Genomic DNA, 13,543 nt, shown 5'->3' with positions numbered 1-13,543 from the left:
TCTAAATGTCACCTAAAAGACCACCAAAGGGTGTAAAAGCAAACAGACTGGTTTATAAGAGAAAGCCAGTACTTACATTTGTATTAAACTTGTCTTTTAACAGCTTTGTATGCCATGGAAATTAAAGTTGAAAAAGACTTGAAGACTGGAGAAAGCGTTGTTCTATCTTCAATCCCCCTCCCATCAGATGACTTTAAAAGTACAGGAATAAAGGTATACGACGATGGGCAGAAGTCAGTCTACGCAGTCAGCTCCAATCAGAACCCAAGCTACAATGGCACTGACGGCCTCGCACCTGTGGAAGTGGAGGATCTCCTCAGACAAGCCTCAGAGAGGAACTCAAAGTCACCCACGGAGTACCATGAGCCCGTGTATGCCAATCCGTTTTGCAGGCCTGTGACCCCGCAAAGAGAGAGAGTAAGCCCTGGACCAAACTTTCAAGAAAGGATAATGATGAAAGCTAACGGACTGGGTAACCATGCAAATGAACCCATGCACAACACTAACGATGCGCTTTCAGAGGGGAGAAGCAATGGCGCCCCTCACACCAGCCCGACTCGGCCAACACCTCAGCCGCGAGCATCCCTTCAGCCAGCAGAAGAGATGGTCCACACCCGGCACAAGAGGATGGTGGCTCCTTGGGAAGAATCGAACATGGGGCAGAACGAACATGAGGTTTCTCCGAGGACGGGACTGAGCCCCCGCCGAGCAAGCCCCGGGAAGTCAGGACCCCAGGGTTCTTCACCCACTTGCCAGGAGGAGGCTGAAGATGTAAGATATAACATCGTTCATTCTCTGCCTTCTGATGTGGACAACACAGAACCCGTAACGATGATTTTCATGGGGTACCAGCAGGCAGATGATAATGAAGAGGAAAAGAAGCTTTTGACAGGATATGACGGGGTCATCCATGCTGAGCTGGTCGTGATTGATGACGAGGGGGAGGAGGAGGACGGACAAGCTGAGAAGCCATCCTACCATCCCGTAGCTCCCTGTAGTCAGGTTTACCAGCCAACCAAACCAACCCCACTTCCTAGAAAGAGATCGGAAGTTAGTCCTCATGAAAACACAAACCATAAATCTCCCCACAAAAATTCCATATCTCTGAAAGAGCAAGAGGAACGCTTAGGCAGCCCTGCCCGCCACTCTCCCCTGGGTGTTCCAATGGCTGGAGATGGGACTGAGGATCCATCCTTAACAGGTAATAAAAATGACAAGGCATGCCACTGCTGTTTACTCATGTGACAGTCTTCTCTGTGGTAATGAGCGTTCTGACTTTCAGCTTCTATGACCGCCTCATAAACTAATACGTGCTGACAGCTTTTAATAACGCTGAATTATCATCAGAGCAAAGTAAGTCACTTCAAAAAATAATGAAAGTGAAAACTGTGTCTTGCTTTGTTTTAATATTGCATTGACCGCCCTTAGTTACTGGAAATGTGTCTTCTGTGAGGGAGCAATACCATATGTGAATAACTGGGGATGCTAATTAACATCCTGATCATCAGAAGCATACTTTCCCCAGCAGAATCCAATGATGACTACTTGCCTGTGCCTCCTGTGACTTACACTTTACTAATAAGTTAACAAGTAGCCTTAATTTTGCAAAGAAATAGAAAACATGTACTATTTTCTTCTCATTTTATTACTCAGCTATATCTCCTTTCTCTATACTTTTATTTTATTAGCTTTGGTTCTTTAATTTTCTACACTTTAAACATAGAATGACACTTTATCTTGCATTATCTATGACTCAACTTTTCATAGTTTTCTCCAACTTAGCAGATTTATTTTTTCTATTTTCTATATAGCTACATTTCTCATTCTCTATGAAGTTTTTATACCTTTGTATCTCTTTAGCTAGCTCAATATTGAATGAAAAGTAACTAACACTTTTTCTACAAAACAACAGCTCCTCAATTTTAAATTCCTTGTTATAGCTCGAATATAGCAAATAACAAAAACAATTAGAATAACTGAGCAAACCCTAGCTAAAAATCTAAGTCAAATTGCACAAATACACAGGTTCTAAATGTTAAAAATGGAAAGTAATTTTAAATGTTGCTAATTGAAGAATGACCATTAAAAAGCAATAACTACTCAGTAGCAGACAGCCCAGTGAGTATAACTTGATAGTTTTTTAGAAGTGTGGCAGAAATTCAAGATGTTTCTTCCTCATCAAACCATAAGCCCAATCTTGTGCTGCTAATAACACAATATTAGGGACATTCTTCCATTCTTCTAAGTCCTTGAATTAGGTGAACCCATTGTGAGCTTCATCATCTGAAGAATTCCTCCCCTCTTGAGAAATGTCCACTCGTATATCTTCCTCAGACTCTGGAGTAATGTTCCCCACAATGGAAAGCTGCAGATAGCACGTTCCTTTCCATTTGGAGAATGAGCTTTGTTTACAGTCAAATGTTTCCTTTGAAATTCATTCTTAAAACAATGCACAAGGCACAGAGACAAGGAACACCCTATTTTATGGTCAGTTACATAGACCTGAACCACTGTAAAAAACAAAAGCAAAAACTCCCTTTTTGATCTTGGATATTAGCCAGCTCCTCCCCAACACCCTTACTCCTTCTCCCCTAAACACATTAACGTTTACCCCTAGAAAAATGACAGGAAGTGACTAACATTTCCAGACAACACTAACCATGCTACTGAACTAAAATTAGGAAAACAGGAAAACCTATGCCAGACAAAGTAACAATACAAAGTCTTGTACTATCAAACTAAATATCTCGTAAAGAGAATGCTCCGGATTCCTTACATTTTATTGTGACGTTGTTCTACGTCTCAGCCTTCCAAATCATCCCATGGATTAGAGTGGAGGTATTTAGTATGGGTGAGTTTTACAAAATAAATCAATCACAAAAAAAAAAAAAGAAAAAAAAAAAAAAGCCGGGCGGTGGTGGCGCACGCTTTTAATCCCAGCACTCAGGACAGAGCCAGGCGGATCTCTGTGAGTTCGAGGCCAGCCTGTGCTACCAAGTGAGTCCCAGGAAAGGCACAAAGCTACACAGAGAAACCCTGTCTTGAAAAACCAAAAAATAAATAAATAAATCATATTATGCTTTCAGGGACCATCTACATACATTAAGAACATAGCTACCTATGTACTTCAATTTCACAAGTACATTTTACATTGTGCTTTCAACATTACACATACACACACCCATACACACAGAGAGAAATGATACAGTACTTAAAAACCCACAATATAAGTCAATTCCTTTATTAAAGTACAAATATCCTATTAAATGCTAATAGCTATGGTAGATACAATAATAAGGAATTATCTTTTCACTTGTTATACATATAGTTATCAAAATCTTGTCTCAAAAGCAGTTCGTGGGAATGGGGAAGATAGCTCAGTGGGTAAGAGCACTTGGTCTATAAAATAAAGGCATGAGTTTGGTTCCATTCACCCATGGAAAAAGCCGGTCATGGGTGCGCATGCCTGTAACCCCACCGTTGCAGCAGGGACAGGAAGATCCCGGGACCCTGCCGGCCACCCAGCCTAGCCAAAATTGAGTTTCTGATTCAGGGAGAGACCCTGTCCCAAGGCAACAAGGCATGGAGTGATAGAGGCAGCCACCTGAGGTCCTGCTTTGGCCTCCTCTGCACACCAGTGCATGCATCACACACACACACACACACACACACACACACACACACACACGTGGTTTTTAACTGGAAAAAAAACTGTATGTAGAAGGAAGAAAGATGAAAATGTGTCCAGTGTGGATAGTCTAAAGACAGTATATTTTAGTAAAAATTTGAACACTGTTAAACATGACAGAAAAACTTAGGTAATCTTATGCCTATCTGCTTGATATGGTCCAGACGCACCCACTATTGTGTGGGTTCCAAAAGTTTTCCATGAGATCCCACTAACCCCAACAACAACTAGACAGCTAAGCTTGCTTCAGTAGCCGTAGTCTTGTTCCAGCTCAATATTCTATGGTCTTAGAGATGTCAACGGCACTTTGGGATGAGGAGGTAGAAAAACCTTAGCTCTGGAGCACTCACACACCATTGATTCAGAAACTGCCAGTAGAGGTCAAGGAAGAAGACTGAGGGTGAACCACAAATCTCTCTTCCAGCAAGTTGAAACAGCTACAAGTGTCTGTCTGTGTGGCTGTAGGGAACAGGACTGGGATTCAGAGAAGGGCAGAAAAGAGGGGCAAGAGAACCAGAGGTACAGTGTTTGGGGAGCCGCTCCTTGCATTGTCTGGGCATGCTCCATCCCCACACCTCCAGCTGCAATTAGGACTATTGCCACAGGCTTGCAAGAAGGAATGCTGGGGCTAGCTGACTTCACTGCAGGTCCTGGGACACAGGGTGGGCACTATTTCCAGACTCGAGAGATGAGACGTAACTATAGGGAAGAGGATTTTTGTCCCTGCCTTAAAACAGACCTTTAAACAATCCCTTATCCCTGCTCTCTCCCGGCACTGGTAATGCAAGGGGCCACAAAACCCAAGAGCAGCCCTTCCTGAAGCCCTGCCTCCTGCCTGGTCTGCTGTGGGACTGCGGGCTGCTCCTCAGAGGTCACCACCCAGCAGCTCCCAGCAACAGAGCCCATCCTGCTGACTGAGCAAAGGAAATTCTCTCAACACATCCTGAAGTCAAAGGAATATTCTTGGTCTTGCTGTTAGAAGTGATCATTCCTCTTCTCTTCCAAGGGAAAACAATGCTTTTTACCTTCCTTGAAATGAAACTATGTCACAGACATATGAAAATGACCTCAAGACAGTAGCAGGTCCCCATCTCTTCTTAGGTTTTTGTAAAAGGCCTCTTAGAGATAGGATCATTTCTTTGGTTATTAGGTAATAATGTGTGACACAGAGATGGGAAGAAAAAAAAACATGTCTTCCCTTTTATTGTTTCATTAAAACAAAATTGTGCAATTAGTTAAATGGCTGTTTCTTGGGCCATTTTACACAAGAATGTAATATTACATAATTAATATAATCACTTGCTCAGTGCCTTGAAAGCATCTTTCAACTTTTGGAACATGATTGAGACAGCTCTGCTCAAAGGCCCTAAATATTAAGACGTGATACCAGGACACCAAAGGAGTATTATAAATTCCACACCTACACTTTTTAAAATGTTTTCTACAGTCAACACTTCTTCAGCAGTAGGACATATGCAAAGATACACCTGCCATTCGAAAACATAATTACACATTAATGCTTAATTATTAGTTCACATTGTTTCATACATAAATTTATTCTTGTCATTGCATATCCAAAGGTCGGAGAGCCTTTGGACAACCAAGCTTAATGAGATTTTTTTTTAAAGATCTAATCACTAAATATAGTTTAAGTATTAGTATCTTTTTTGTTCAATAGTACATAGTTAAGGATATGCACAAAACTGATGTAAAGGAATATGTATCTAGGCTGATCGTGAAAATATGTAACATCCACCTGTACTGTGTTCACTCTGCTCATTTTCGTGACCTTTGTAGATGCAGGTTCCTCCTAGTTCTCAACCTACCCCTGCCCTAAGTTAACCAGAGCTCATTATTTCTACTATCTTTTTATGCTACTAAAACAATGCTCACGCTGTTGGATAAAACCATCTGAGGTATGTTCTCACCTTTCCTGCCTTCTATGAAATGGTCATTCAGAGTAAAAATTATGATTCTTTTATAACTTGCTTTTTTTTTTACTTTAATTTACAGCTTTAAGGATAAGAATGGCAAAACTGGGGAAAAAGGTAATCTGAGCTGTAGTGCCCACCTGAGGAACCTTCGGAGAAGCAGCCAAGAAATGCCTGAAAAATTCTTTTCTGAATACTTTTATTTCTTTTTCCTAAAGTCCAAATATATATATAATTATACCTATAGTAAGCCACATAAATAAATAGTAGTCATTATTTGTGGAAAAATACCCCCAAAAACTGGGGAAAACAAATGCTAACTTTTCCAGTTACTTGACATGACTCAGTGGGTCGGGGGAACCAGTATATTTTTATTGTATTGATACCAAAGCATTTCTAATAAGAGCTTGTTAAATTTAAGAATAAAGTTATTTAACATACCTTGACTATCTTAACTGGCGTTGTAATGTTGCTAACGCAAAGATCATACATAGGTGCACCTCATCCCAGACTCTCTAAAAGTCAATAACTCTTTAAGGTAACTGAATTCTCACACCAAAGATCAATTCAGTTGGCTCAGTTGGGACTCCAAACCATCGCATGCCTCCAAAAGGCATAGATAACAATTATGCTTACATTTTGAGAGTGTGGTGCTTAGATCATTTTGCTAATACACATGACCCTTTAGGAAAGAACTGGCTCATTCATTCTTCTTCAGGTATCACCATCCTCTCTTTAACTCAGTCCAGTGTGCAATAAACAATTGTAGCTTAAGGGCAGGCACTAAGAAAGAACTCCCCATAGTCTCAAAGGGCACAAATCTGGTCTACGTGCACAAGTTAGAATCTTCAAATTAAAACTAGAAAGAGGGGAAGAAGGGAGATGGCTCAGTTGGTAAAAGTGTTCGACTTGTAAGCACAAGTTCAGTCCCCAGAGTCCATGTGAGTGTTGAGCATGGTGGCAGGTGCTTGCCATCCCTGCGTGGGAGATGCACAGACAGGAGAATCTCTGGAGCTCATTGGTCAGCCAGTCTGGCTTAGTTGGTGAGTCCCAGTTCAATGAAAGACCATTCTCAAAGGAGGTAGACAATGTTCCTGAGAATAGCACTCTAGATGGTACTCCATGTATGCATGCATTAAGTGTAGCTACAAATTCACACACACACACACACACACACACACACACAGAGAGAGAAAAAAAAAGGAGCATGTATAGCAGCATGTCATTCCTAGGTATTCTTCCAAGGTGTTCAATCCTGATTTGAAAGAGAATATTTCTGTGCCAGTGATTATCCTGTCCTCCATCTAACATCCTCAAGACTGCTCCCCCTTGGGACTGGAGAGGTAGCTCATCAGTTAAGAGCACTGGCTCTTCCAGAGGACCCAGGTTCAATTCCCTACTTCCACATGATGGTTAGCAGTGGTCTGTAACTCCAGTTCCAGGGGATCAAGAGATGGTCAAAAGTAGGCACTGTTTGTGTGATACACAGACATAAATGCAGGCAAAAGTACTCATGCACATAAAAATAAATACATTTAAAAAATAAAGATTGCTTCTACATGTCTTTCCCTAGACTGTCATACAGATATGCATTACCCAGGTCCTCCAAGTTGAGTGACTAGCCTGTTTCCTCCCAGGACAGACACTGACTTTCCCTGCTGGAATGCTGTATGGTAAGGCTCAACCTGTGGATCATGACCATTGGAAAACACATATTTCTAATGGTCTTAGGAAGCACCAACCATAAATTTATTTCACTGCTACTTCATAACTGTAATTTTGCTACTGAGCAGTGTCTCTGTTCCTCAGACCATCCGAAATATGTCTTCTCCTATGGTGGCCACTCACAGGTTGCAAACCTCTGCTCTAGAGGCAAAAAGAGGTAAGGACAGTAAGTCCTCTCAGGAAGACAAGCATTAGCCCACGAAGCTGTCTCAGATGAGTTGTTTTCCAAAGGCCAGCTGTTCTCTGGCAGGAGAGAGCTCCTTCTGCCGGCCTGGAAGATCCTGGGCAACCAAACGGTTTACATTGCTGAGATAATCTCAAAAGATACCCTACTCTGGGTTCAAGGGACTCCTTCATTTCATGGTTCTGGCTTTAGCATGAGTGAGTGACCTGCAAATTAGCCTTGTGTGGTCCTGCCACTTCCAAGCTTGCAGTATGAGTTTTATTTTAAACACAGTCTGCAACACATGACGCTAGGTATGCCTTGGGACCTCTCCGGCTTCCTGGCATGTCCCAATAGTTGGCCAGTCTTGCCTGAATTCTTTTTCTTCAAGATTTCTGAGACAATTATCAAGAAGGAGATAACTTTGAATTGCATACAGGTCAGTCCTTGGCAATGCATTTGTCCCAACCAGTCAAATTCAAAGCTACTACAGATCTAACTGTTCTGGGTTTGCCCCTATCATCCCAATGCAGTGCAAGTGTGGTTCTTGGGAACTGTCACAACACAGCCTGCCAGGGGCTGTCACCATCTACTTACCACCTTCATTGCCATCTGACCAGTGACTAGACACTCCTACTGGAACTAGTGATGTCTTGAAGAAATGATCTCAACGGCAGGAAGAAAGACACAGGTGAGAACGGCCTGTTCTCAAATGTAGGGCAAGATAGCGCTGCAGGCAGCTAGGCTGGCTTGGACCTGAACTCCAAACCCTGAATACATCTAACTATGTCTGTCTGAAGGGGGGGATGCTGGAAACCCGACCCACAGCTCCGCTCCCTCTTGAGGGTCCCTACTGTCGAGGCTGACTCTCCCACACTTTCGGATTGCACTTCCAATGAAGACACACCGGCTCCTGCAGCCTTGGAGATGGTTCCGAGTGAGAAAAAAGACACGAGCACAGGACACGTCGTGGAGACCGTGGCAGCGCCTCAGCTTTCTCGGGGCGGTCCGCTGCAATCGTGGCAGAGACAACACACCCGCCAACAGCACCGGCCACACTCGCTGTTATCACTCCGACAAACAACCTTCCCTGAACTTGGTCTCTTATCTCGAAAATGAGGCCAGTTGATGTCACATGCCCGGCAGGGTTGTCTGAGGACTCGGTAGGTCAGTCAGTGGACTATATCAAGTGTCCCAGCCATAGTCAATTTTGGCTGAGAGGCCACATAGCTAAGGCTAGCCCCACAACACCCCTCGTTGTACACTTTGATGTTTTATAGGTTTAGTGCTTACGTTAGAAAAATAAATGTTTATGGAAGGGTAAATAAAACAAGAGGTAGGGCGAGCCAGGTGTGGGGCACAAGCCTTTGGCCATAGCACTCAGGCGAGCAAGGCAGGGGCACCTCAAATGCAAGGCTAACCTGGGCTGCCTTGTGAAACTGTCTTGAGAAATTAAAAAACAAAAATCAAATGAATTTTAAAAATAAGAGAGATTAAGGTAATCTTCCCCAAGAGGTCTTCAGTTGCTGTCTTAGTTAGGGTTTCTATGGCTATGAAGAGACACCATGACCATGGCAACTCTTATAAAGGGGAACACCGAAAGTGGGGTCGGCTTGCATTTCAGAGGTTTAGTCCATAATCATCATGGCAGGAAGCATGGTGGACATGGTGCTGCTGAGGGAGCTGAGAGTTCTACTTCTGGATCCACAGGCAGCAGAAGAGAGAGACACTGGGCCTGGCTTGAGCTTCTGAAAACCCCAAAGTCCACCTCCAGTGGCACACTTTCTCCAAGAAGGCCTCACCTACTCCAAAAAGGCCACACCTCCTAAGAGTGCCACTCCCTACACGTCTATGGGGGCCATTTTCATTCAAACCACCATAGTTGCTGCAGCTCTGATTACTTAAAAACTGTATTTCCCACATTAAATTACTTTGACATTTTTGCTCAAAATCTATTTGCTTTTTAAGTGCTGACCTTCAGACAGATGGAGTCTCTAGCTTCATTCAAGTATATCCATCATGCCACATTTTACCTCTAGTTGCTAATACTATAGCTTTGTAGCCGGGCGGTGGCGGCGCACGCCTTTAATCCCAGCACTCGGGAGGCAGAGCCAGGCAGATCTCTGTGAGTTCGAGGCCAGCCTGGACTACCAAGTGAGTTCCAGGAAAGGCGCAAAGCTACACAGAGAAACCCCGTCTCGAAAAACCAAAAAGAAAAAAAAAAATACTACACCTTTGTAATAAGAACACAGATCAAGCAGGGCAGCAGTGGCACATGCCTTTGATGCCAGCACTCAGGAGGCAGAGCCAGGCTGATCTCTGTCAGTTCAAGGCCAGCCTGGTCTACAGAGCAAGAGGCACCAAAACTACACAGAGAAACCCTGTCTCAAGAAAAGAAGAAGAAGAAGAAGAAGAAGAAGAAGAAGAAGAAGAAGAAGAAGAAGAAGAAGAAGAAGAAGAAGAAGAAGAAGAAGAAGAAGACAGATCAAATAATGGTGGGCCTTCCAAAACAACAAAACTTCTTGGGCTCAATCAATCAAATCTACCTATCTGCCTCTCTGTGTGCATCTCTCTCTCTCTCTCTCTCTCTCTCTCTCTCTCTCTCTCTCTCTCTCTCTCTCTCTCTGCCTCTGCCTCTCTCCCTCTCTCTGCCTCTGTCTCTCCATTCTCCCCCTGCTCCCCACACACCTAGTCTGGGCTGTGATTGACTTTGTATATTTCCATTGTACACCTGCTGCAATCAGTGTCTTATAGCACACTGTTACTAAAGTCACATGGTTCTTTCAGATAGTCTCAGTTTTTGCATAACATTCCTTTATATCTCAGAACCCATCTAAAAAGCCACAATGTTTTTAGTTAGTATGTGTCCTTGGCCTTCTCTTGGCTGTGACCATTGGTTCAGACTTCAGCTGTTTTAATGACACCAGCAATTCTGAAAATTGCTGGCTAGGTATTTTGTAGGACATGCCTCCATTACATACTTTCTGGTTTTTTGTTTTGTTTTGGCTTTTTTGTTTTGTTTTTTTTTTTTTTTTGAGTTTAAGCTGCGGCTGTGGATTTTGGAGAAGCTTACAAATATAAAATGAAATTTTCATCACATATCAAGGGCACACGTTCTTTCAACATGATTGACAAGTGCTGATGTTCCCTTTGATACGCTGGAATCCTCAGAAGAGTGTTGGACTATCATCAAAGCTATTCTCTTCCCCTTTGGGAGGAAGACTGTCCGCTTTGAAGGAGTAGAGTCTGAGTCCTCTCCTGGAGATCTGAGACACTACACAATATTCATTTACAATTCTTCTAGGCAAATTTAGCTGTTTTTATCAATATTTTCGTTAGTTTATTTAAGTTACTATGAACAAATAAATCATTTATCAGCCGAGATATTTTACTGCTCAATTGTTCAAGTTTTGGCCATTGAAACCTCTTACATTGTATGTTGTAATCCTCCCGTAGTAGAGACAGCTCTTCTACCCAGGACCTTGAAGCACCGCCCCTACAGATGTAGCAGGTAACTGCCCTTCCTACCTGTGACCTTGACGTACCTGCCCCTAAGGCGTGGCTCAGAGCTACCCTTATGACCTAAGATGCATGCAGGCTTTCCCTTCTCTCCCTCCTGGGCATGGATGCGGGACTGACTCAGGTGACTTGAACAGCATTCCAGAACCTGCAACAATTCTGTTCTGTGCAGTGAGTTTTTCTCCCCTAATAAATTCCTTTTCCCTTTAAGAAGATTCCATGGAATGAAAAAAAAAAATAAATAAATAATAAAAAAGATTTAAAAAAAAAAAAAAGAAGAAGAAGAAGATTCCATAGATTTCTCACTTTACCCTCCCCACACACACACACTTTTTTCTTTTGTGGTGTTGTGGATGGATTCTAGGACCTTCACATACTAGGTAAGCACTCTAGCCTCTGACAGAAGCAATTCCTCAGTTGAGATTCCCATTTCCCTGAAGACCCTAGTGTTGTGCCCAGATCGTAACCCCCAGAGAGACCACCAAGGACGAGCATACCAGAATGCAAAAGCAAGGTTTATCTGTTACAAGTCATGACAGGGAACTCAACTCAAGCCATCTCAAGTGAGGCAGGGAAGAGTTACTCTTTCTTGGGGAAGTTAGTTTTTATAGGCAAAACCCATAAAATTTCTTAGAGGGGAGAGGGTTAGTACGGGTCCGTCCTTGATTGGTCCAGTTTTTCCCGGGCCTGGACTTTATCTTATTCTAGCTTATCTGTTTGCCCTGTCAGGAGTTTTACAACTCATCTCCGGGGTCTGGTCATGTTATCTCCGGAGAGGGGCATCTCATGGTTAATTGGTTACCATCAGACATCCTGACTCTGTTCTTTTGAGTTCCTGGGGCTGATACCATCATTTCTGGGGACTTGAAACTGGCCTGGGTCTATCTATATTGAGATATCTTTGTCTAAGGCCCCTTTTTGAGACAACAGAGTGAGGGTCTTGTTGTGCCTAGATCGTCCCCAAAGCCGCCACTGGAGACTTTAGGTACAGAATGCAAAAGTAAGGTGTTTTCTGAGTTTACAAGCCTCCAGGGAGACTCTTCCAAATCTCTCACTCACAGCAGGGAGGTTGGAAGGAGCACTCCCCTTTCTTTGTGAGGCTAGTTCTTAAAGGCACAGACCATATAATTTATTTTAACCCGCCTCCCTTTTTAGTCTTTTGGTCGAATATCCTGACTGTGTTTTCCAAAGTCCCTGTAGCAGATACAGCCACCTGGGGAAAGGGGGTCTAAGTTCTTATCTACACTTAGGAATCCTGGTTTAAGCTTCTCTTTGTCTGTAGGGGATAGAGTGGGGGGTTTTACTGAGGTATCACACCTAGTTTGTGTCAAGTTGACCAGAGACTAACCAGCACAGGCAATATTATCAACATTCATGAACTCGATTGGTGGACCTGTCCTCATTCCTGCTGCATACACACTTAAGATTGCTGAGTCACGCCATAACTATGCTGCACATTTTGCGGAACTCGTAAAATACTTTCCAATAAGACTGAACTGTTTTAACATTCCAAGAAGCAATGCACGGGGTTCTAAATCCTCTACATCCTTGCCAACACTTGCTATTACCTGTCATTTTTCATTATAGTCATTAGAGTGAGTGCACTGTGGCATTCATTGTGGCTTTCGTTTGCATATCTCCAATGAGTAATCATATTGGGCATCTTTTCATGATCTTAGAGAAATCACTATTCAATCTATTTGACCGCTTTTAATTACATTGTCTCCTTACCTACATGTAAGAACTCCTCATGAATATGTGGAATGTGATTTGCAAAAAACATATTCTCCCAATGTATGTGATATATTTACATTCTTTGAGGGATGTTTGTTTTGGTTTGGTTTGGTTTGGTTTGGTTGGTGGTTGCTTGTTTTAGTTTTTGGTTTTGTTTGTGTAGGTTTTTTTTTTTTTTTTAAGTTTACTTGAGACAGGATCTGTGCCGGATAGTTTTATGTCAACTTGACACAAGCCAAAGTCATCAGAGAGGAGAGAACCTCAACTAAGAGAACGCCTCCAGGGCTGGAGAGATGGCTCAGAGTTAAGAGCACTGGCTACTCCTCCAGAAGTCCTGAGTTCAATTCCCAGCAACCACATGGTGGCTCATAACCATCTACAATGAGATCTGTTTCCTCCTTCTGGTGTGCAGGCAGAACGCTGTATATATAATAAATAAATAAATCTTTAAAAAAAGAAAAAAGAAAACACCTCCATAAGATTAAGCTGTAGGCAAGCTTGTAGGGCATTTTCTTAATTAATGATTGATGGGGGAGGGCCCAAGTATCAAGTCTTTCTCTGAACCACCAGCTCCTAAATAATGACATGGAGATTTATTATTAATATGAAAGCTTGGCCTTAGCTTAGGCTTGTCCCACTAGCTCTTATAACCTAAATTAACCCATTTATTTTTATCTGCATTCTGTTGTGTGGTTTATTACCTCCTCTCTCCGTACTGTTCATGCTGCTTTCTCTGAGTCTGACTGGCAACCCCACCTTTCTTCCTCTCTGAGTCCTCTCTGT

General features: G+C 42.7%; 1 protein-coding gene across 1 annotated transcript in view; it reads left to right on the top strand.

Moving 5' to 3' along the window:
- Window positions 1-6,059, top strand: part of Palmd (palmdelphin) — a 48,452-nt gene extending 42,393 nt beyond the window's left edge. The window contains exons 7-8 of the mRNA XM_006977834.4: window positions 104-1,201; window positions 5,702-6,059. Of these exons, the coding sequence (XP_006977896.2) occupies window positions 104-1,201; window positions 5,702-5,745 (1,142 nt within the window). The 3' untranslated portion in view covers window positions 5,746-6,059. The remainder of the gene's footprint in view (window positions 1-103; window positions 1,202-5,701) is intronic.
- Window positions 6,060-13,543: the final 7,484 nt, after the last annotated feature.

Source organism: Peromyscus maniculatus, chromosome 6, assembly GCF_049852395.1.
Source record: "Peromyscus maniculatus bairdii isolate BWxNUB_F1_BW_parent chromosome 6, HU_Pman_BW_mat_3.1, whole genome shotgun sequence".
Classification (NCBI taxonomy): Eukaryota; Metazoa; Chordata; class Mammalia; order Rodentia; family Cricetidae; genus Peromyscus; species Peromyscus maniculatus.
Note: the sequence above shows the minus strand (reverse complement) of the source record. Positions and strands in the feature narration are given on the sequence as shown.